Here is a 23,072-nt window from a genome sequence, read left to right on the forward strand (position 1 = left end):
CTTGTTTGTTCGTTTAAACATTTTTCATTTAATGTTATTTGTTATTAGCTTGTTATTTGCGTCAACAAGACCACCAGTATTTTACTGGCTGATATTTCCTATTAATAGAGACATGTTTCTTTTTCACGTAAATGTAGCTCTTGAAAGTAAAAACGAAAGTGTTGTCAGCGAACAAGCTGTTTGTGTGTCTCTACCATCACGGTTTCCTACTCGTCGTGCTGTGAATACAGAGATTCTAGGGCCGTGGTTCAAATCCTAGCGAGTTGCCTGCCATAACGAATTAACAATTCCGCGTCCTCTTTACGGGTTCGACAGCTAGTACTTTTGAGGAAGGATTTAGAAATTCTTAGTAGATGCCATCCGCAGTTGCCGAATGTTACGTGTAGGCTATTCATTCAGATTCATTCAGTAACAACTCTGAATGATTCATAAATGCTTTGATTCACGAAGATAATATATTTATTTGCTTAAAGACTGGTCAGTGTTATTGAGTCGGTTCGGTGTCATAGTTCAGCAACCGGTCGCACTGTATGACTCACTAAAGAAGCGGGGAGGGATCACCATAGTGAAGCAGGATGCTTTTGTTTTACAGAAAATAACAGGTACAAGATCGTCTTTTCTGGAAATGGTTGCAACTCGTATATTTCGCGATGCATGTGAACAAACCAAACGTCGTGATTAAATCCAATATTTTTTATAGGATTGTGTTCTCAGAATAAGAACCCTACTAATAGGGAACGTACTAGCAACTAGTTCTAGCAAGGTTCTTTCAAAGTTAAGAACATTAATAGAATGTTTGTTCAAAGATCTGACGTTCTCAAAGCACAAAAACATTCTACATCGTTTATGGAACGTTTTTCTAAAACAGTTTAGTTTGATGGTTTAGAAAGCATTTAAAGCGAACATTCGCATATTGTTTGCAAAATTATTCATGTTTAATAACCAAAAATAAATAAATAAATAACGTTTTCATGACTTAAAGGGAATGTTATTAAACGTTCTAGGACATATTATTGTGAAAAATGTTAGTTCTCAACTCTAATTGTAAATCGTACGGATGTCCTAAACGCTGTCTACATAGCTTTTGAGATACGGCCACAGAATTTCAGTACAGTACATAGGAAATGACTCATAGAGGAGTTGAATCCAACGCGTGGGTGTGGGCGCTATTAAAACAAGACTGAAAGTTTGGGGTGGTCATTCACACGCGCTGCTTTTGCTATGCTTGAAACCCATTTGTGGCTTTTAATCTATTGTAATCGCTGTGGGATCTTAAGATATATAAAGCTCTATGGATTCCGGTGCTATGTTGCGTTGCCTCTATTGGATTACTCTATTGATCGCCACGCTTATTCATGGGATAAACGCGGATAAAAGTAAGGATATACACATTTACTTGCTTAATATCCCCGTGTTATAACATAGAGCGTATGTGTGACATTTGTTATATAGCCTATTTGTCTGTTGGTGAGGAAAGTTCCGTCTCATTTGTCCTCTTGCTATGAACATGGCCAGACGTGGAGTCAGTGGAGTTAATGACGATGAACTGCCTCATTGGTAATAGCTTCCTTTACCAGTTACAGGTCCCACCGGTTCCGCATTCCAATGCTCTTATTTCACTCCCGCCCGCTCCATGGGTTGTATTGTGCCCAGCTGAGAACAGTGCAGCACAAGAGGCTTCAGCTTTCCACGAGGAACATGAAGCTTGAAGCACCTTTGTTACTTTGGCATGTGTAGTACTGCTGGGACAGTTTTAATTGTAAAAACACTTGCAGGAATGAAAAAAGTGCATTGTCTGCTATGGAAAAGTCTTCGGCAATGTCTTGGAAAGTGCCCATATGCCCTCGTTATATTCAGGGGCTTTAAAAAAAGTCGTGACGTATTGTCAAGTATGGTGACCCATACTCGAAATTGGTGCTCTGCGTTTAACCCATCCAAGTGCACACACACAGCAGTGAGTAGTGAACAAATGCACACACACACACACACACACACACACCGTGAACACACACCCGGAGCAGTGGGCAGCCATGCTGCGGCGCCCGGGGAGCAATTGGGGGTTCGGTGCCTTGCTCAAGGGCACCTCAGTCGTGGTATTGAGGGTAGAGAGAGCGCTGGACATTCACTCCCCCCACCTACAATCCCTGCTGGCCGGGGACTCGAACCCGCAACCTTTCGATTACGAGTCCGACTCTCTAACCATTAGGCCACGACTTCCTTTAGTTAAGCAGTGATTTAATACAGACAGAAAACTGATTCATGTCATGTCACAAAGTTACTTTATAACGAGGAAATTAGATTTAAAGTCTTATGGATTCAATCATGCACATCAAAACATGCTTAGATCATCATTATAGCCTACTGTAGTGGTTCACTACTGGGGGCCTCATGCCCACTAGGGGGCCTTAGACAAACTTCAAAGGTGGCTGCAAAACAACTTCATATTATCTATAACTGTTAAAATAATTTAACAAATAGAAAATTCAGGAATTGACTCTCCGCTGAGTTCACAGCAGATTTGTTTTTCAGTGCAGCACACTACCTTTGCAAACAAAACTGAAACATTATCCTCATTAATTTATATATATATATAAAATCATATTACTTTTCTTTAAAAATGTTTTGGTAACAGAACTTTTCCAGCATCAATAAAACTTTGTGAACTATGAAGAAAAACCTTGTCGGTTCATTATTTTAACATATTATTATTTAAAAACAAAAAAGGAAAATATGCCACCTCATAATTTTAGCAGAAGTACAAAAGGAAGACCACCTATAGGGTATATAGGGGGCCCTTCAAATACTAACTTTGACTAGGGTCCTTGGATTAAAAAGGCTGAGAACTACAGACACTGAGGGGCTGATACTCAAGCTGATGTTTACTGATAAGCTTGCTTGGGTGTGCATGATAAAACATACAAGACTTTGATATTTGTGACCCTGGACCACAAAACCAAAATTGAGATTTATATATCATCTGAACGCTGGATAAATAAGCTTTCCATTGATGTATGGTTTGTTAGGATAGGACAATATTTGGCCAACTATTTGAAAATCTGGAATCTGAGGATGCAAAAAATATATAAAAATCAAAATATTGAGAAAATCGCCTTTAAAGTTGTCCAGTTCTTAGCAATGCATATTACTAATCAAAAATGAAGTTTTGATATATTTACGGTAGGAAATTTATAAAATATCTTCATAAAACATGATCTTTACTTAATGTCCCAATGATTTTTGGCATAAAAGAAAAGTCTATCATTTTGACCTGTATTTTTGGCAATTGCTACAAATATACCCCAGCGACTTAAGACTGGTTTTGTGGTCCAGGGTCACATTTTACTATTGCTCAAGGGCGCAGCAGTGATTGAGCAGAACTGTGATTTCAGTAGCCTTTCTGTTGAACAGCCCACATTCACTACCTCAACCATCAGATAAGAATACTGAGGTCTGATTCATTACTCCCTGAAGAGTTAACTGTTTTTAAATGTTCTTTAATGTATATGACAAAAAGATATGCAGATATTTGTGTTACAGTGTACTTTTAATGCAGTATAATGCATCCTTGAAAGTGTCCATAAAGGATCAATATCGATAAATCAATGTAAGCTGTGCACGTTGTTCTGTTACGTCACACAACTTGTCATGAGAAGATCTGACATTCATGCACTTTCAGAATCAGAAAGAGCTTTATTGCCAAGTATGCTTTATGCGCACAAGGAATTTGTTTTAGTGTCATAAGCTTCCAGTTCACAGAGACAACAATGACACACAGACAATAAAAATAAGATGAGAATAAAAAATACACATGTAAATATAAATACACAAAAAATTGAAAAATAAATCAGTTGTATGCACAGTTGTGCTATTGTCTACTGTTCTAGAATGAAATAGAATAGAAAGAGATGCAGGGATGTACTAGGATGGCTAACATTTGATAGTGATAAATGTAGTGCACCCCACAAGGATTAGACGTCAAGAGTCATTTGTAAGAAAGCAAGTCTTCATTAGAATCTGCCGATATTCTCCAAATCACGTCATATAGGCTAGTACTGCGGGACGGGTGATATTCGCAGATGTTTGTCATCTGAAGACCGCAGCAGTTTATGTGAAAGACTTTCAGTGGTACCTGCCTTATCGCTTTTTCCTATATGTACCTCCCCTGATTGCAAGCATGTGCGCAAGACAAACCCTAAGCCCTGCAGCTTTCACTGATGACTCCTTCGCCAACCCATTAGTTCTCTTAAAGTCACTTTTCCATGTCCTCAGTTCTCACTTTGCATGCACTCAGAGCTGCATCACAGTCTGGCCGTGAGCTTAGACTTGCTTACGCACACAGAGCATGAGTAATATCGTTTCCCCGCGAGTGCACCACCACATCACTGCAACGGAATTTCCCATCTCATTTCATATGAAAAAGAGGCAGAGCGAAGAAAGCTCTTGGACCTTCTTATTCAGTCGTAAAACACATTACCCATGTGCAAAACCTCGAACCCACCCCGAGTTATCAGGAAACCTGTGCGGAGAAGTTGTTTTTGTCAGTTTCGCTGTAATCTACTAAGTTACCGCTATTTGACACCTTTCTGTGTTTGCTTCTTTGTTCAATTTTGTCAGGTTCAGCCCTTTGTTCGAAATCCGAATTCTGGAACGGAGATGTCGCACAATGTGTACCTTGTCATATATGCAAACAGTACCCGAAAACTCCATCATGTGACACATGTGAGTATATTCGATCAAAGTTAAGATTATAATTGGTCTGAATAGTAGTGATGGCTCGTTCACGAACACTATAAGAAAAAAAAAAAAGGTGCAAAAAGCTGTCACTAAGGTGGTACCCTAAAGTACAAAATCTAAAGGTACATCTTTGTACCTTATTTGCCCTTATAGGCTTACTAGCCTACCATAAAGATACACATTAGTTGACATATTTTAAAAGTAGCCTACATATTATTAGCCTACCTGCAGTATATATTTTGAAAGGGTGCCTCCCCATTAACACTTTTGTCTTTTTTCTTTATTTTTTTCAAGTTGCAGTAGCGACTGGGGAGGTAATCATTCATTTAAATTTGGTTTATGGAAGCCTGTTTCCACCATATAATGAAGACTAAAAATCTCACTTTTTGTCTCGGAATTGCAAGAGACAAAGTCTGAATTGTGAGATATAAACTCAGAATTGCGAGATAAAAAGTGGCAAACATCTTTTATTTATTTATTTATTTTCGTGGTGGAAGAAGGGTCGCATTAAAATATCCTAATTTCTACTATTTTCAAAAATTGGGAATTTCGCTCCTAAAAAATGGTTAGATCCACTTAAATGAATGAGATAACTTGAATAGAAAAATAGTTCATTTTGCTGAACAAGATACAAAGGTCCAAGTCAATAAAATGGTCTGATATTCCCAAACTGAATCAGGTTGAACACTCATCAGAATGCATTGTAAGTAGATTCTTTTGCAACAGGTCAAAGCTTAGCTACATACAGAGAAGGAGTGGCCAGATTCTTTCTGTATGATCAGTTGAGCTGGAGGTCTTCCAGTAACATTGTCCTGTGTTTTTAAGGCCCACCCATAGAGCCTTCAGATTCCTGGAGGGTGGCAGCAATTACCAGTTTATCTGTCCTGGCAGCCGTAATTGTTTGCGGAGCCTTGCTCATAGGCATTCTAGTACATCAGAGCAGGTCCAAGAGGACTTTACGTGGTGAGAAATTAACATTACAGCACATTTTTAACAACAAACATTCTCCTTCAGAGCAGGACTCAGAACTAACTCAACTTCTTCTGTCCACAATTCAGAACCGATTGAAGAGACGACAGGACCCCTTTATCCAGTATAGGATCTTCATAAGGTATAAGGGTTGAAAAATGCAACACTTCTTACAATGCTTCGAAATGCGTTAAGGAAATTAGTTTTGTTCATGTGCAATCTTTTAAATGTTTGCAGTTCATGGAACTCAAGCTGACGAAAATGAAAATGGACTGTTGCTTCAGTCAATTAATGCTCCAGTTGGTAAACACTGGCTGGTAACTCAACCACAGAGTGTTCTATGAGTAGCATCTGATTTGTCTAATTTATTACATTAGTAGGCTATGTCATGCACAAAAGCTGCACTGAGACCTTCCTTGTCACTCACTGTGCAGAATAGCTTTGCAAGCCTTGGTGCTAAGTGACATCCTATGGACAGCATGATAGCATATATATTCCTTTTTTGGAACCCTTAAAATGCTTCAGTGACAGGTCTTGTTACACTGTTTTACAGAAATTTGAGGCCATTCATGTTGCACTTAGAGTGCACTGTAGATGCATTCCCACTTGAATATTCCTTGTTAGATTTGTAAACATGATAAACAAATAACCACAACCAGTTTAATATAGTAGACTTAGAGATCATCTTTTTTACACAAATATGGCTCCCTAAACAGATTTATATGGCACAGCCATTTGAATGTATTTGTAATCATTGTTAGTTGAATTATCTATTTTTATAGTGTTGGAATACTACACATTGTATAGATGTAGCCCTTTGTACAACAATGTTCTGACACCGACTGGCTCACCAGCCTGTCTATGGCATTGATGAACATTCTGGAGACACTGAAGACCAGCGAAGCAACAGAAGCCGATATCCTGAAAGACAAGGGTCGCCAGCTGACGTTAACAAATTCTCTGAGAAAAAGTCGCAGGTGTCAGATTCCACCTTAGTTTTGCTGCCTTTATACGAATAAGAGATTAGATAGTTTAGAGTGATATTTACATACGTGTATCGCAATACATTTAATCTCTCGTGTTTTATCATTTCAGTTTACTAAAATATATAGAAAGGATAAAATCACAATTTTTTGATGTGTGTGGCCAGCTATGGGCATTAGGGGATGTATATATTTATATACAGCAGATGCTAACGAGTAATTAACTTGTTTGAATGACTTAAAGCATGTTTAGCAAGAGGTTAATCTCATGAAACCTGTGAAGAACATGTCTGAGTAACATTTCCACCCAGAATCAAAAGAAATTATATTTTGCTGAATGTTGCATTGTTTTCAAGAAAACTAAGCACACTTTATACCCATTTCCCAAGAATACTTTATGTACCTCATTGTGAATCACTGCCATGTTTGTCAGAAATCTAGGAACATCAAGAAGCTAGTCCAAGATCTTGATAAACATAAACCTGTGAAGCATGCACGGCGCTGTCACAGTCTTGAGTAAAGTTGGTTGTGTATTTGTGCCTTTACTCATTCACAATTACTCCACAGACTGCAGAGGAAACTATACATTTTAATACAATAAAGAGACAACTAATATACTGTGTTTGTTTGTTAATGTTTTTGTTTCCTTAATGTGTTTTTTTAAAGTGTCTAATTTGCAGGCGTCACACTTTAAGACACAATATGACAGCAGAATGATAAACCCACTGACTCGATTCTCATTTGCTTACCCTAAAATAATCATGTAATGCATTGCAACTGCAAGCAACTCAAGTGTTAAAACAAAGATAAGATACAAGAAGGCTCAAAGAAGAAGCCAAAACGCACTGCTATATTGGTTTTATTCAGTTTAAGAAAGTGAGGGCATCAACACCTACAAATGAACATTATCTGCTTATTAAGGTCCCTACTTGAGAAAGAAAAACATTGATCATCTGAACAAAAATAAATATTTTATATTTACGATATATGCAACTGATTACAGCGAGTCTCAGTTGTCAGTTTAAGTTTTCTCAAATGCAATGAAGCCATTAATACATGAAAGTTTGCAAATTCTACTCTTAAATAATCAGTAAGCACTGATCTATAGGCTTAAAAAGGAAACCATCTTACAAATAATTTAATCCAAGTAGGGTGGTGATATGAAATGGCACATTGAAATTCAATCTGGCATCAAAGACAGACGCAGAAGCCTTGATGCAAGAAGCATCAAGCTCAATGTATTTTCTTACATTGCGTCTAGTAAGTTGCGAGACCTGAGCATTTAAAAAAAACTGTTGAAAAGAGTTTAGTCTGTGAATTCCTGCCCTAATAGAGCCCGACCGATCATGGATTTTTTGGGTCCATAAATTTTCTGTGCTCCAAAATCTTGAATATACTTCCACTTCATAAAACATTTACTAAAAAAGTATGCACTAAGAAAACGGAAATATTTCTGTTGTGAATGCTTTTAAAGAGGTATTTCTTATGCGTTTACAACCATTATCTAGAATACCTACATAATCGACCAATCTAGCATATCATCACACATTTAATACCATGCATAATGTGTACCACATTTAACAGTATTAAAGACAAGAAATATGCTTACATTTCAAATATTAATGTAAGGTATAAATAGTTCTATTTAAATAAATAAATATCTTTGAGATTTTCTACAAGACAGGCCTTAGTGAAGGTTGCTGTTTAACAGCCTTACCACCAGTGTCATCCATAATGAAACTGCAGGAACATCAAGAGTACGTTGGTCTTAATGAGACAATGATTACAGCACATCTACCATGAGCAGTACAATAACCTGAAAATATGGAAGCACTTAATACAAAATATATTGAGAAGGATAGTATGTATCCTTTTATTCCCATAATACCTTAAAGAAACATAACAGCTTGTTTTGTTCCCCCTCCGATTACGCCAAATAATCGGTCAGGCTCTTGAAGGCAGCACTAGGTAAGAGTCTGGACAGAAATGCTCATCCAAGCTCTCAGTCTGAGACCTATCATAGTACCAAACAATTTGTGCACTGTGTGGGGACACAAAACAAATTAAATAAAAATCTAAAATGGTCTCTGACAGGCACTGTCACTTATTCTAAAATGTCTACAGTATTACAGTCCCTACCAGAGGTAGTATCTTATCAATGCCAGTCTTAAGTGTCCATTAAAAGAACAACATTTGAAAACAACAGTAAAGTAGGCAAGTCCTGCCAAGATTAGCATCTGTGTGCGACACCATCTAGACAAGTACAGCAGAAAACCTGATGTTGTACGATTATTGGCATTGGGCCTTGGGTGGAGAAAGAGTCTTGTAACAGAATATTGTTTTGAAATCTTCCCTTGAAGCGGCAAGACTGGAGCGTGGCCTTAGAGGAAAGGGTCCACACCCAGTCCCATGAATGCATTATCATCCATGTTGAAGGAGGACTCATAAGTCTGTTGGGTATTCTGATGCATCTTCTGATGGTGCCGGAGGTTGGACTTGCTAGAGAAACGCTTGTCGCAAAGGAGGCAGGAGAAAGGCTTCTCTTTGGTGTGGATGCGCCTGTGGCAGATAAGCTGGGTGGAGACCCGGAAGGCCTTGCCACACTCCAGGCACTGATAGCGTTTGGGTTCTGTATGAATGCGCCGGTGATTCTTCAGTGCCATGAGATTGGTGAACTCCTTTTGGCAGACCGAGCAGAAGAAGGAGCCGGTCTTGTGGCTGTTCTTGTGGTTGAGCAGTGAACCAGCGTGGCGGTAAGTGCGCCCACAGTGCTCGCACACATGACTTTTCTCTTCCCTACCGTATCCCTCGCTACTTTCCTGCTGGTCTTGTGGCTCGGGGAATCTGTGCACTCGGCTGAAGGCTGAATCGATCTTAGGAAGGCTCTGAATTCCTATCTGCTGGTCTAGTGCCGAGTCCCAGCCTAAATCCTGCTGCATCTGCATACCTTGCTCTTGGTGTGACTGCCCCTGCAAGCCGCCATGGAGCTCCTGGTGCTGCTGAAAACTAGCAAGGTTTGGGAAGTTCTGTTGACATATGGTGCAGTAATAGGGGAGTCCCTTACTATGCACCTCCATGTGGCTCTGCAGGTGTGCAAACTCACAGAAGGTTTTCCCGCAATCTGGGCAGCAGTGGCGAGCCATTTGAGAATGGCTCTCTAAATCCAGAGGGTCCGTGAATGTTTTTAGGCAGAGAGTGCAGTTGAGGAGGTCAGTGGAATGAGTCTTCTTGTGGTTAAGAAGGGAACCGGCATGTCTATAAGAGCGTCCACACTGATCACACCTGTAACAAAGGAAAAGATTGGCATCAGATGACGAATAGGTAAAGATGTGCGTTCAAATAGCATTTAAGAAAAAAAAAAATGACTCACGTATAGCATTTGTCCACACCGTCTTGGTTTACAGTAGAGTTTGGATTGCCATGTCGGTAACAGCGATGTCTCTTTAGCCCAGACTTTCCCTGGAAGCTTTTGCCACATGTTTGGCAGCTGTAATGAGTTACTCCCCGTGCATGGATTTTTTGATGATTGTACAGGATACTGGAGAGACGGAAAGCTTTACCACAAGTAAGACAGACATACTTTTTCTTCTGCGTGTGAATGCGTGTGTGATTTCGTAAAGCCATGGGATTGGAAAAGGGCTTGGCACAGAAGGTGCAGGTGAAATGGCCTGTTTTGTGAGTGTTCTTATGGTTCAACAAGCTACCAGCATGACGGTAACTGCGACTACAAATGTTGCACTTGAATGGTCGTTCTTCTTTTTCTAGGTCCGCACCATCGTTGTCACCATCTACATCTCCTAGGGTCACCGAATCAGGGGCAGTCTCTTTGCTACAGGTGTGTCCTTCAAGTAGTTCAGTATCTGGAAATACCAGACGGCACTGCTTGCAAATCAAACGCTTTTCTCGTTTGTGGCCCCTGACCTTTCCTCTTGCTGCTGCATTTCTTTTATTGGTCGAACAAGTGTGGTCGAGTAACTGTTTGTTCCCCCTGAAGGCCTTTCCACAATCTTGGCAGCGGTGTCTTTTGACGGCAAAGTGTATTCGCAAATGGTTCTTCATTGCTAGCTGGTTGGAGTAAGTGTTGTTGCACAAAGCACAGTAATATTCACCTGTCTTGTGCGAGTTTTTGTGGTTGACCAAGCTTCCTGCATGTCGATAGCTTCGCCCACACTGATCACAGACAAAAGGGCGAGGGTCTCTGGGATCTCCCATCTGGCCCTCTTTTTCTTGGCTAGACTGATCACTGTTAGAGGTCTGCCGTTGCTTGTGGCGTCTGCTCATTCTCTTTCTGCTGGAATTAAGTGCCTGCATTCCACTCCCTGAGGCATTCCCACTCATCTGCATGAGTGTCTGAATTTGTTTGTTGAGCTCTTCAATCTTAGCCTTGTTTTCTTGATGTACCCTCTGGTGGTTCAACAGTTGTTTATAGATTTTGAATGCTTTCCCACATTCTGTGCATCTATGCCTGGTAGAAAAAGAAAAATATCAGATAAAAAAAAAGAACTTGGCTGTAAAACAATATAAATTAATTATGACCTATACAATAACTTTTTTCAAAGCAATCCAATTTTGAGGTTCAATTCGAACGATTTTTTGAAATACTCACTTTTTAACATCAAAGTGTGTCCTCTGGTGATTCTTGAGAGCCAGCAAATTATAAAAACGCTTTTGGCAAACAAAGCAGCGAAACACTCCAGTTTTGTGAGACTTCTTATGATTGAGTAATGATCCAGCATGTCTGTACGAACGACCACATTGGTCACACTTGTACTGGCGCTCTCCATCATGTGGACTTTCCTGCAAACATTCTCGTTGAAATGTACTTTTAAGAAGTGGTTTCTCCCCACATTTCTCCTCCACTTGTCCATCTCGTTGCCCTGTGCAGTTGTGGTTACTGAGGTGATAAATATCGCTGCAGCTTATGCCACATTTCCCACAAATAATACTTTCCATTTCCACTTTTGGTTTGAGCTCATTCTGGTGGTTTGTTACAAATTGTTCTTGTGGATTACCTTCTATATTGCTATGCAAGAGTTGGTGGGCTTGTAGGTCTTGTTTCTTTGTAAAGCTCTCTCCACAAGTGCTGCAGATAATCAGACTGCAGTCACCCTGCTGATTTTCACTCTGTTCATCTTTCTTGACCTCTAGAGAAGACAACGATGATGGGCCACATGCTGAAGGTGCACCATGAGTTTGAGTATGACCTCTGAGATGGCTTCGCAGTGCACGCATGCTAGTATAGTGATTCCCACACACTGAGCACTGATACATCTCTTCATCGTCCTCTTCTTCATCGTCTTCACATTCAGCTTTAGCTTCACTGTCACTCATCTGACCATGAATGTTGTCACAAAAGGTCTGCCGTCTAAAAAAAGCGTCTGCTGCACTAGCATTGTGTCCCTCAAAACCAACATCTTCCTCTGACTCTCCTAAGAAATGTTGATGCTTTGTGTTGTGAAAGTCCATGTGACCGGGTGAGCCGTTCATCATGGTCTGATACTGCTGATTCAGGAGGGGACAAATGTGTGACTTGATTCCTGCAATATCAGTAAATGTTTTTCCACAGTCAGCACACATGTGCCTCTCCATGAGGTGTTCATCCTGAGGTAGGTGCTCATCTGAGAAGGAATTGTCAAACTGCTCATGAAATTCAGTAGCATTTGTCTCATTCACATGCTCCTCATCGGATTTATGCTGCACAGAGTCTACCAGGTCCTGAGGAAGGCCTAATATTCCACTTACATCTCCCTCATGTGATGGAAAACAGTTCTGTTGGTTCTCGTGTGTCAAGGGCTCTGAGGAAAGCCAGTCACCCTCAGAACTCGCAGGCAAAGATGCGGGCCTTCCCTTATGGATCCGAAGGTGGCTTCGCAGAGCCGCCAAATGTGGGTAGTTCTTGCGGCAGATGGAACATTGAAAGACTCCGGTTTGATGGGACCGTTTGTGATTTATAAGACTGCCTGCATGCCTGTAGCTTTTGCCACAGATGTGACACTTGAATCTGCGATCAGAACTGTCAGCATCTTCTACTTTGATGTTATCAGTACCCTGTGCTGAACAATCAGGGTTGAGGTTTTCTGATGGTAGGGCCATTGGCTGTCCCTGAGCATGTATATTCAATGGATTTTCATCTAAAGAGTTGGGTAGATAAATATGACCATTTTCCAATGGCACACCTGCTTGGGAATATTCAACAGACTTATCGAGTAACGGGGGCAATGGTGGAGTGTCACTAGAGGAGGGATAAGGATTAGACTCTGGGGAATGAGTAACACTATCATTGTAAGAAAAATTGTGCTCCTCTGACAAGTTAGTAGGGAGCTCAAATGACACCGAGGAGGAGTTATGCAACAGAATGTGATTTTGAAACTCATCATCATTAGCAAAAACAACCTGACAAAGGTGACAAAAATGTATATTAGCATCACCATTCTGTGGCATAACATGAGGGGCAAGTTCTTGCTTGCATTCCGTAAAGGTAGTTTTAGAGGTCTGCACACTGAGACGACCTCGGGTTTTACTGTGTATTCGCTGGTGACTATTAAGTGCAGCAAGATTATTGAACTGTTTAAAACAGACTGGACACTCAAATATCCCCATTTGATGAGTTTTCTTATGATTTATGAGGCTGCCATGATGTCTGTACGTCTTGTCACACAAGTCACATTTGAACGGCCTGTCTCCAGCATCATCTTCAACTGCCATGTCACTTTCTGTGGTGGTGTTTGAAATGTGTTCTGACACGGCACCATTACTAAGGCTGCTCATTGGAGCAATATTTAGCTTCATGTCTGGCTGCAAATCTGGTATCATGTCAAAATCCATCTCATCCAGATGCAGCAACTCATCATCTTTATAATCACTTTCAATAAGACTGCTTGCAGAATCCTTTGTCCTGATTTGAGACTCTTTATTGCGATGAACCTTTTGATGGGTGACCAGCTGAGTTGCAAGGCGAAAAGCTTTTCCGCATTCTGTGCAAGAGTATTTCTTTCTAGATGTGTGGATGCGCAGGTGGCTTTTAAGAGCCAATGCATTGGAGAGCTTCCTGGAGCATACATGACACTGAAAAGAGCCAACCTCATGTGTTTTTCTGTGGTTAGCCAAGCTGCCAGCATGCCTGTAGCCTCGTCCACATTCATCACATTTGAACTTCCGTTCCTCTTCCGACTGATGAAAATTGTCTGTATGCTCCAAAAGACTGGGCATGCTTGCACATACTACACCACAATGTCTACACGAAAAGCCTTTGGTCCGGCCTGGCTCTTGCATAGCTATAATGGTATAGTATAATCATAAGAACTGTCAACAAGAGCCAGTTTGAATGACTGTAAGGGACAAACCTGTCCTCGCTATTATCAAATTGGCTTGTTCGAAGAGGTGTGAATGTAAAGGCAACATTCAAAAAATTAGCTGAGAATACATTCTGTTCCATTCCATTGGAAAAATGTAATTGAGAAGATGATGCAAACGCAGGCACTGGATGAAATCTGTAACAGGAAAACCCATACATTATTTACCATTAAGTTCACACAGGGCAGTTGCATAACAAGAAAGTCAATAATGATGAAAAACTAACACTAACATTGCTTTCTAATGTGACTAAGTCTTGACAAAAAGCTCTGAGTTTACATAACGCACGAGTAATGAAATAAAAGGAAGTATTCTAACATTTCTGTACAATAAAACACGGTTTATAAGGGAAATTCATGCAAATCTGAAGATTCTATCTTTAGTCTTCAATTTTCATATGACTTTCTTTCCATATGACAGTCTCAGCCAATATTCACTTTTATTGTATGGACTAAAAATGTAATAAAACGAAATGCTGACTGAAGCTGTCATTCTGCCTAACATCTCCTTTAATGCTGTTAGAAGAAAAAGTCCTACAGGGTTGGAATGTCATGAGGGTGAGTAAATAGGAATTTGGGAAAAAGGTAAAACTGATTCCTCTAAAAGGTCAAAGGTCTATTATTGTTACCATTTTAATAAATTATTAATTTATTAAATTGTTTTTAAAATCAATTAAAACAGAAACAGAACTTGGGACAAAATAGGATGGATTTAATTGGATAAATAGTGACTTTTCTTTTCTGGGTCTCTTGTCCCTTTAACAAACACTTTTTATTTGTTCATATTAAAAAGTGTTCATTAAGCACACACACAAAAAAAACACAAAATACACACTTATTTTATACAAGCAATTATTAAACCAACTTAGACGTTATATAAAAAAAACAAAGTACATGCAGGGGTTTAATATCCATTCAAAGCTATTTACCATCAATCATGAAGCCTTTAGTCGGCTCCAGTATTTATTTTTAGATCTTATTTTAAAACACTATTCAATAAAATAACGCTGCTTATCTGTCTGGATCAGACAGCATCACGGATCTCTAACAGATTTTAGATAGAATTTTAACAGATGAGCGGACAGCTTGAAGGATCAACTCATGGGTTTCAGCAGTTAGGTGACAGACTGCCTCACACAATGGAGCTCTATTGACACAGTAAACACTTGCCGAGTACATTAGCCTAACAGCTAACAACAAGCACAATCATGATAGTTTTAATAGTCTTATAGCCGTAGTTTAAATTAATATAGTAGACAAACTGCCCTCAAGTTGAACGGAATAAAATATGTATTTGGGAGAGGCAGTAGCATCCCATCCCGTTGCGAGCTAGTTAGCATTTGGCGGCTAGAATCTACAGCTAAAACTAACCCACTGATACGGCAAAAAAGACGCTAGGAATATACATACTGAATGTTGCAGTCTCCCTGTGTGATGTTGGTGCATGTAATGTTGGCACTCCGTTCACTTTATTTTAGTTTCAGGACGGGCGTGTTCGTCCCCCTTTCTGACAATTGTCTTTTCCCCATCCCACTCGACTCACTTCCTGCTCTTGTTGCTAGGAAACAGGAAATGTGCATCAGCGAAAAACATCCGTGCGTTCATCTTAAGAGGTGTTTTATTTAACGATACATTTTCATTTGAAAACGTGTTTTACTTATATTATTTCTATCCTCTCCGCCAGTTCCTTTTGGAATAAGCATGAACTACATGAAGTTTAGTCCGCTTTTCTCAAAAAAGTTACCAACAATGTTTTATTTTTGTAATATATAGCCACAAATGTGCAAACACAGCACTCTTACATTATATGCATATAATAAACTTCTAGGAATTTGTTCCAGTCATTACATTATATTTTCGAAACCTCATTTTTGTTTGTTTATTCGTTCTTTAATGTTGTCAATGTTAATAACAGCTTGTTTTATTAAAAATGCACAATTTCTAAATGTAAATTTCACTGTATTTGTCAACTCTTAAAATAAATCAAAAGTGACATTTTGTTATGTAACTTTATATGCACAAAACAACAGCACATTGAAGTGAGCATATGTGATTTCCCCTCCCACAGGCTCTCTCTCCACCCCACTCACCATGCACTGTAGTCCGTAGATACACCAAAATCGCAGAGGCATGAACGCGTTTTAATTCAAGAGAAATTCAGATCATTTTGTAGACATTCCCCCAGGTGGTGAGTGAGGAAGACAGAAGGCTCACATCTCTGCGTTCACGGGATAATTTCGTCGTGGTCCTAAAGCCGCCGGCCTCCTCCTGACATCGATTTGCAATTCATTGTCAAAGACACACACGCCTCTCCAGAGAGCACGCAAGGTACGTAACGTAAATCACATTTTGTAGGTATGCTACAGGGATAAAACATTTTGTTATGCAGTGATTATAATGAAGTGACTGCAAATTGCTTCGCATGTTCAGCGGTCCTAAAGCCAGCCATTTTGTGTTATGGTGCAAGCTAAAAGAGCAGTTGTATGCTTGTTCATTAGGTTTTTGTATTTGTAGTGCTTCTATTTGGTCATGGTAGTTAATACATTTAAGTTAACATAGAAATGTAATTCAGTTTTGTAGACAAGGAGCTCAAATGCCAACTTCCTTTGAGAACAAGAGCGTCTTTCCTAATTGTCCCTGAGGTCCTAATGCCGGCCATTTTGTGATGCCTGGCCTATCCCAGCGTTTTTAACTTTTTAAACAAAACATTCAGCATGGTTTCTGCCAAAATACTACATATTAGTTTTATTTTTATACGCTGTACGTTATATACATCATACACTAAATATGCTAGTTACTACAGTTGTTGTTCTTATATTAAATCTGTGTTCCTCTATTGTCACAAGATATAAAATATACTAAATGACCAACAAAATTAACAGTAAGTTTAGTGATCACGATATTTTAACTGAAACTGAAAAAGAAATTTAGCTATAATCTGCAATTTCAAATCACATTTTTTTTGGTGAGTGGTCAAGTTTACAAATAATAATATATATTTATTTATTATTATTATTATTATTATGTAATGTTAATGTAATTATGTAATATATTTTTCCTTAAAAATGAAGTTGGAACAAAGAGTAACAAAGAATATAAGTGACAATAAATAAAAGTATATTTAAATTAATAGGTCAAATGTAAGTAAATTATCTAAATTAAATTATAACATATAAATTCAAGGCACTCATTGTGTATTTTGTTTTTTTCTCCAGCATTGTCAGGATGGCTTTACCCCAACCAGGCAGCCCACCAACCGCAGAGCAGTATACACCAGCGCCTTCTGAGACCGAGCCCAACAAAGAACCAGACAACTCATCAGAACAACCTTTGAGAAGAAGAGGCAAAGGGAGACCGCCAAAAACTTTGCACACTTTTAAATGCTCGACCTGTCAGGAGGTCTTTACCAGCCCTTCAGCTCTACAAAGCCACAAGCTGTCAGTACATGGTAAAGACAAACAGCAGCAATACACCTGCGGTAAGTGCACAAAGACGTTCTCCAGCCGGGCGCAGCTTTCCAAGCATCAGCGCTCCCACTCTGCTCAGCGGCCGTTCCAGTGCCCACACTGCCATAAGGCTTACAAGACTCCAACTGAGTTACGCAACCACAGCCGTTCACACACAGGAGAGAAACCGTTTGTTTGTTTTGACTGTGGCAAGGCATTTATGCAGGCCATTTGCCTGCGTATCCACATGACACAGCACAGTGGCGAAAGGCCTCACTCTTGCCCTCATTGCTCTAAGAGTTATCCCACACTATCCAAACTCAAAGTGCACCAACGATCACACACCGGGGAGAAGCCTTACTTCTGTTCCGAGTGTGGGAAGAGTTTCGCCGACCCTTCGGTGTACCGCAAGCATCGGCGTAATCACCAAGGCCACCGGCCGTATTGTTGCGGCCAGTGTGGCAAAACATACACGGAGCTGAAGGACTTGAAGAACCATGAGCGTTCGCACACGGGCGAGAAGCCTTACCTGTGCTCGGACTGCGGCAAAGCCTTCTCCCGGTCGTCCTCTTTGGCGTGCCACTTGCGAATCCACTCCAAGAGCAAGCCGTATCAGTGTGAACAGTGCGGCAAAGGTTTTACTCAGCTGTCCTCGTACCAGTCCCATCTTCGTACCCACTCGGGTGAAAAACCCTTCTTGTGTCCACAGTGTGGCAAGATGTTCTCCGATCCCTCTAGTTTCCGCCGACATCAGCGGGCGCATCAAGGATTCAAGCCGTACCCTTGTGACAAGTGCACTAAGAGGTTTCGGCAGCCTGCGGACCTTGCGGTGCATCAGCGTGTGCATTCTGGTCAGCGGCCCTACAAATGCCAGCGCTGCGATAAAGCTTTCGTCGCTTCGTGGGATCTGCGACGCCACATGCTAGTGCACTCTGGTCTGCGGCCTTTTTCTTGCACGGAATGTGGCAAGTCCTTTACGGAGCGCTCTAGTCTGAACAAGCACAGAAGGGTGCATTCAGGGGAGCGTCCTTACAAATGCCAGCTGTGCTTCAAGTCGTTTGTTGTGTCATCCAGTTTGCGCAAACATGAGAGGACACACTTGTCCGAGAGGCCGTTACAGGTCCAGGCCGCTCCTGAAACGACTCAAATGTTTCCCACCACCCTGCCCCAGTTCTCCTGCTCTCACTGTGATATGATATTTGGAACGTGGGAGGAAGTGCAGGCCCATTCCAGCCTTCACACTATCTCTCCTCCGTCTGATTCTACGGTTTCGGCTTTACCTATTGGCCCATATGTTTGTGTGACTTGCCAGACTGAGTTTGTTCAGCTGGCTGATATGCAGGCACACGAGAAACTGCACCGACCTCACGTTTGTGACCAGTGCGGTAAGGGTTTTCTGAATAAAGCCGGGCTTCGTAAACACCAGCGCATCCACTCGACCAGTCGGCCACATTGCTGCGCTGTTTGCGGAAAGGCTTTTCTTTTTGCCGCCTACCTTCGCAAACACTTACGCACCCACCGCGACACTGAGTCCTCATCCTCCCTGCCTCAGACTGATATAGTGCACAGCCAACCCCTGCCATCCCCACCAAGTGCTGCGTCACCGTCAGGATCCGAGCCCACCGCTATTTCTCTGACTGTTCCAGTGACTGTGCCGGTGTCGGCATTTCAGACCATGCCAGCCCATGTGTATATAGACAAGGAAGAGGGGCTCTGAACTTATTGCTGACTGTGTCAGCTGCTTTGAGAGTATCTTGCAAAAAGCCTGAAAATCAATAAAATCTCATTTTTTAATAGTGTTAAATGCTTCAGTGCATAAATAGCCACACATAAATGGCTTTAATTTACCTTGATATTGTACAAAAATGTTTTTCTCTTTAGAAATGTGCCAAGATTGTTTAGTTAATTAATTAAACATTATTGTTTTTCTCCATCAACTGACTACACAAGTTTATACTCTTATTTTATTTTAACAGCTGTTATTATTTCAGTGTTTTTTGAAGGCAACAAGAATGTGTATGTGGTGGTAAATACGACAGTAATTACTTTTTGGACATAATATAATGCTTTTATGCTGTACAACTAAACAATATCGGCTCTTGTTCTTCTTTATATGTCCTAAAGCAAAATTGTACTTCATGGATTTTTGACAGTTTGGTATAGTGTAATATTTATGATTTGAAAAAGGTCTCATTTATAATGCCAGTCACAATTTTGGACACATTGATTAAAGGTGTGTTTTCTATGATCTTAAAAATGTTTAATCTAGTTTTGCAGACACAAAGATATGACTTTCTTTACCATATATTTTTGTCAGTATGCCTAGATAGTGAAAGAAAGAAGCCGACAGTTCCAATTTCATAGTTTTGATGACTTTATTGTTTTTTTTTTATTATACATGTGGAACATAGTAATTTAATAGTTATTAGTAAAAAAAAAAAATAGGTGTCAATTTTTTAACTAGTGGTAGAGTATGCCATTAAACTAACATGTTATTTAAATTCAGTTTGGAAAATCATCTTAAAGAAGGGATGAGCAGTAAACATTTAACATTTGAAGTTTGTTAAATATAAATATTATTATTGTTATGATAGACAAATATAAATAGGTTTTGCACAAAAACTACTAGAGATCTTGTATTAACACTAAGTTAAGAAAAACTGTGGATAAATGTGAGAAACCATTTTTGATGACTCGTTCAGTTACAGACTATATATTGAGTGAAGCTCAAAATTTCTCAAAAACAACTTCAGCACTGGACAAACACACAAAGCCTTTGTTCCCTAGAAAAAGGTAAGCTATAGGTTGATGTTCTTTAAACAAAATATCCATACCAAATATCTGTAACATAACTGTAATTGAAAATTCTCCCTTTTTTATGCAGATACACTTATTTCCATAAAGAAGACAAATCCACCCTAGAGAGCGATGGCAGCGATAGTTACCGGGCTCATCCCAATCCTCCGCACTGCGGTGGACTCCACTGCCACCTATAAAGGTCGCACCATGTGGTTCGGCCTGCTCTGCATCCGCCTAGTGACCGTCTTTCTGGCTCAGTTTCCATGGAAAAGCCTAAATGGGGATTTCTACTGTAACAGCACTGACGACTTCTGCATTAGAGCTTGTTTTAATAAACACTTCGACAATTCTATAGTGATGGCGTGGCATTTCCTCTTTATCCTTCTTGTGCTCTCGGTCCTTCTGATGGAGCTGTTTTCCTCCCATCTTCATTCTTCATTCCAGAAGAAGAAGGAGAAAGAAATGGCATCTCAAAGCGAGCAGGGAGCTGTCACTGATCCCACCATGACTGTTGGTGGAAGGATGATGATCGACCTCCACAAAAGCAAAAGCAGTGTGGTGGTGTACCTGTTCAGCATCATGCTGCGGATTGCAGTGGAGGTTATGTTCGTGTACGTCTTATTCTGCTGGGTTCTGCCTAAACTGAATGAAGAGTCATACCTTTGTTATGCACAAAAATTTGGTAAATGTTCAGTACAGCAATGTGTGGTCCGAGGGGCAGCAGAAAAGAGAATGTCTGTCTATGCATTACTGTTTATGTCTGCCCTGGTTATCATAACAAGTGGTCTGTTCTGTCTCTACTCAATAGGCCACTATCTCTGTAATGGTTAATGAAAGGTTCTCATTGAACACAAGCATATTAAGTAGCTTTAATGCATCTGTATATAAATTGTGTTCCTTTTTTTCTCTTAAATGCTTTTTTATGGTTTACAGATGAATATTGTGAACTGTATTGATTGTATTTTAATCCAGTCTAATTGAAATTGCAAGTTAAATGTAACTTTGATGTAATGTAAACCAAGAACAAAAAATTGTTAAGGAGATGCTTTTTGGCTCTGTGAGGTGTTTCTGTGTCTGCATTTTTGTGCTGTTTGGTCTGGGCGAGAAGTAATTTTTTTGTGTGAATGCTGACTGAGCGGTCTTGTTGTAAAGTATTGTACTTAAGAAGATAAAATGTTTTAGAAAACACAAAGAATCATCATCATTGCTTTTTGTTTTGCTGCATGGCCAGATTTTATTTCTTTATATTATTTTCTACTTACATTTACATGTATTAAATTCGAGTCAGTTAATAACTATGATAGCTGTATGTTTTAAACATTTTAAGTAGCATGAGATAAAAACAGATCATTGTAAAATATATTTGGCTGATGGATCTCATCAGTTGCAGAGATCTGTGTTGCAGCACACTCTTTCTATCTGAGGAGGCAGCTGAACATTGCACTCTTTAGTTGTGGCACATCTGCGCACCTCACCATCTACAAAAAGAAATGCAGAATAGCTCTTACAAATTAAATAATACTCACTACAAATCATTGCACTTCATCATTTGATGCAACTAAGTCTCAGTTTACACATGCAATAGAACTTATTAAGGCACTATCCTATTTTTATCAGTTTCAACATCTGAGGAAAAGAATATGGTCAACTCACAGGCTGGATGATGCATCTTGATTTTAATGCATTTGTCAAAACCATTGCTGCATTCTTTCTCCTGCATCACATCACAGGCGGGATTATCTCTGTCAATCTTCTGGCAGAAGTTGCACCTCAGTGCCTGTGCAACTAATGAGATCACAATTTTGAAATCTTTGTTATAATAATAATAAAAAAAAAAGAGCTTCTGTTCTGTGCTGATTTCATTATAATGCTCTATAATATTATATATATATATAATATACAAATATTGTCCTATCCTAACAATATATCAATGGAAAGCATATTTATTCAGCTTTCAGATGTTGTAGTAATTTCAGTTTTAAAATGGACCCTTATGACTGGTTTTGTGGTCCTGGGTCACATATATATTACCCAGTTTATTGTAATGACAAAGTCAAAATTATTTCCCACTTACCACAGAGTGCACCTAAAAACATGATCAGAACCAATGTGCGGGATACCATCTTTGTACCTTTATCAAACTGACAGTAATAAATAAATAATGAATGAATGAATGAATGAATGTGTTATATATATATATATATATATTATATATATGTGTGTGTGACCCTGGACCACAAAACCTGTCTTAAGTCGCTGGGGTATACAATAGCCAAAAATACATTGTATGGGTCAAAATTATTGAATTTTCTTTTATGCCAAAAATCATCAGGACATTAATTAAAGATCATGTTCCATGAAGAGATTTTGTAAATTCCCTATTGTAAATATATCAAAACTTCATTTTTGATTAGTAATATGCATTGCTAAGAACTTCATTTGGACAATTTTAAAGGTGATTTTCTCAATATTATTTTTTTTTGCACTCGCAGATTCCAGATATTCAAATAGTTGTATCTCGGCTAAATATTGAAAGATCCTAACAAACCATACATTAATGCAAAGCTTATTTATTCAGCTTTCAGATTATGTAGAACTCTCAATTTCGAAAAATTTACCCTTACGACTGGTTTTGTGGTCCAGGGTCACATATACATATATATATATATATATATATATATACATATATATATATATATATATATATATATATATATATATATATATACATATACATATATATGCGACTAAATATACATATAAAGACTAAAAGTACAGTAAAAAATAGT

General features: G+C 39.3%; 3 protein-coding genes and 2 long non-coding RNA genes across 5 annotated transcripts; 3 read left to right on the forward strand and 2 right to left on the reverse strand.

Annotated features, from left to right (window-relative positions):
• Window positions 1-1,177: 1,177 nt before the first annotated feature.
• LOC306857595 lies at window positions 1,178-7,305 on the forward strand. The gene is made up of 5 exons (XR_013783121.1): window positions 1,178-1,376; window positions 4,615-4,719; window positions 5,560-5,697; window positions 5,793-5,845; window positions 5,941-7,305. It is a non-coding gene; the product is annotated as an uncharacterized lncRNA (long non-coding RNA).
• Window positions 7,306-7,527: 222 nt separating this feature from the next.
• Window positions 7,528-15,596, reverse strand: LOC306857596 (zinc finger protein 646-like). Its single transcript, XM_079397615.1, has 4 exons — window positions 15,449-15,596; window positions 11,293-14,176; window positions 10,057-11,151; window positions 7,528-9,968 (listed from the first exon to the last, which is right to left on the reverse strand). The coding sequence occupies exons 2-4, from the start codon at window positions 13,956-13,958 to the stop codon at window positions 9,068-9,070; spliced, it is 4,662 nt and encodes a 1,553-aa protein (XP_079253741.1). The 5' UTR covers window positions 13,959-14,176; window positions 15,449-15,596; the 3' UTR covers window positions 7,528-9,067.
• Window positions 15,597-16,095: 499 nt separating this feature from the next.
• On the forward strand, window positions 16,096-19,914 carry LOC306857597 (uncharacterized protein). The gene is made up of 2 exons (XM_079397616.1): window positions 16,096-16,366; window positions 17,254-19,914. The coding sequence occupies exon 2, from the start codon at window positions 17,264-17,266 to the stop codon at window positions 19,199-19,201; it is 1,938 nt and encodes a 645-aa protein (XP_079253742.1). The 5' UTR covers window positions 16,096-16,366; window positions 17,254-17,263; the 3' UTR covers window positions 19,202-19,914.
• Window positions 19,915-20,412: 498 nt separating this feature from the next.
• Window positions 20,413-21,114, forward strand: LOC306858144 (uncharacterized protein; the record flags this gene model as incomplete). Its single annotated transcript, XM_079398543.1, has 1 exon — window positions 20,413-21,114. The coding sequence occupies one exon, from the start codon at window positions 20,413-20,415 to the stop codon at window positions 21,112-21,114; it is 702 nt and encodes a 233-aa protein (XP_079254669.1).
• A 387-nt stretch (window positions 21,115-21,501) lies between these two features.
• LOC306857600 lies at window positions 21,502-22,478 on the reverse strand. Its single transcript, XR_013783123.1, has 3 exons — window positions 22,358-22,478; window positions 21,937-22,068; window positions 21,502-21,761 (listed from the first exon to the last, which is right to left on the reverse strand). It is a non-coding gene; the product is annotated as an uncharacterized lncRNA (long non-coding RNA).
• Between the last annotated feature and the right edge of the window lie 594 nt (window positions 22,479-23,072).

The sequence above is a fragment of the Barbus barbus genome (genome assembly GCF_936440315.1).
Source record: "Barbus barbus genome assembly, chromosome: 38".
Classification (NCBI taxonomy): domain Eukaryota; kingdom Metazoa; phylum Chordata; class Actinopteri; order Cypriniformes; family Cyprinidae; genus Barbus; species Barbus barbus.

Coding starts and splice junctions, on each gene's coding strand:
- LOC306857597 (XM_079397616.1), top strand. CDS start 17,264: ATGGCTTTACCCCAACCAGGCAGCCCACCAACCGCAGAGCAGTATACA.
- LOC306857596 (XM_079397615.1), bottom strand. CDS start 13,958: ATGCAAGAGCCAGGCCGGACCAAAGGCTTTTCGTGTAGACATTGTGGT. Junction 11,152..11,292: donor ACACACTTTGATGTTAAAAA/GTGAGTATTTCA, acceptor TTTTTCTACCAG/GCATAGATGCACAGAATGTG. Junction 9,969..10,056: donor GGTGTGGACAAATGCTATAC/GTGAGTCATTTT, acceptor CCTTTGTTACAG/GTGTGATCAGTGTGGACGCT.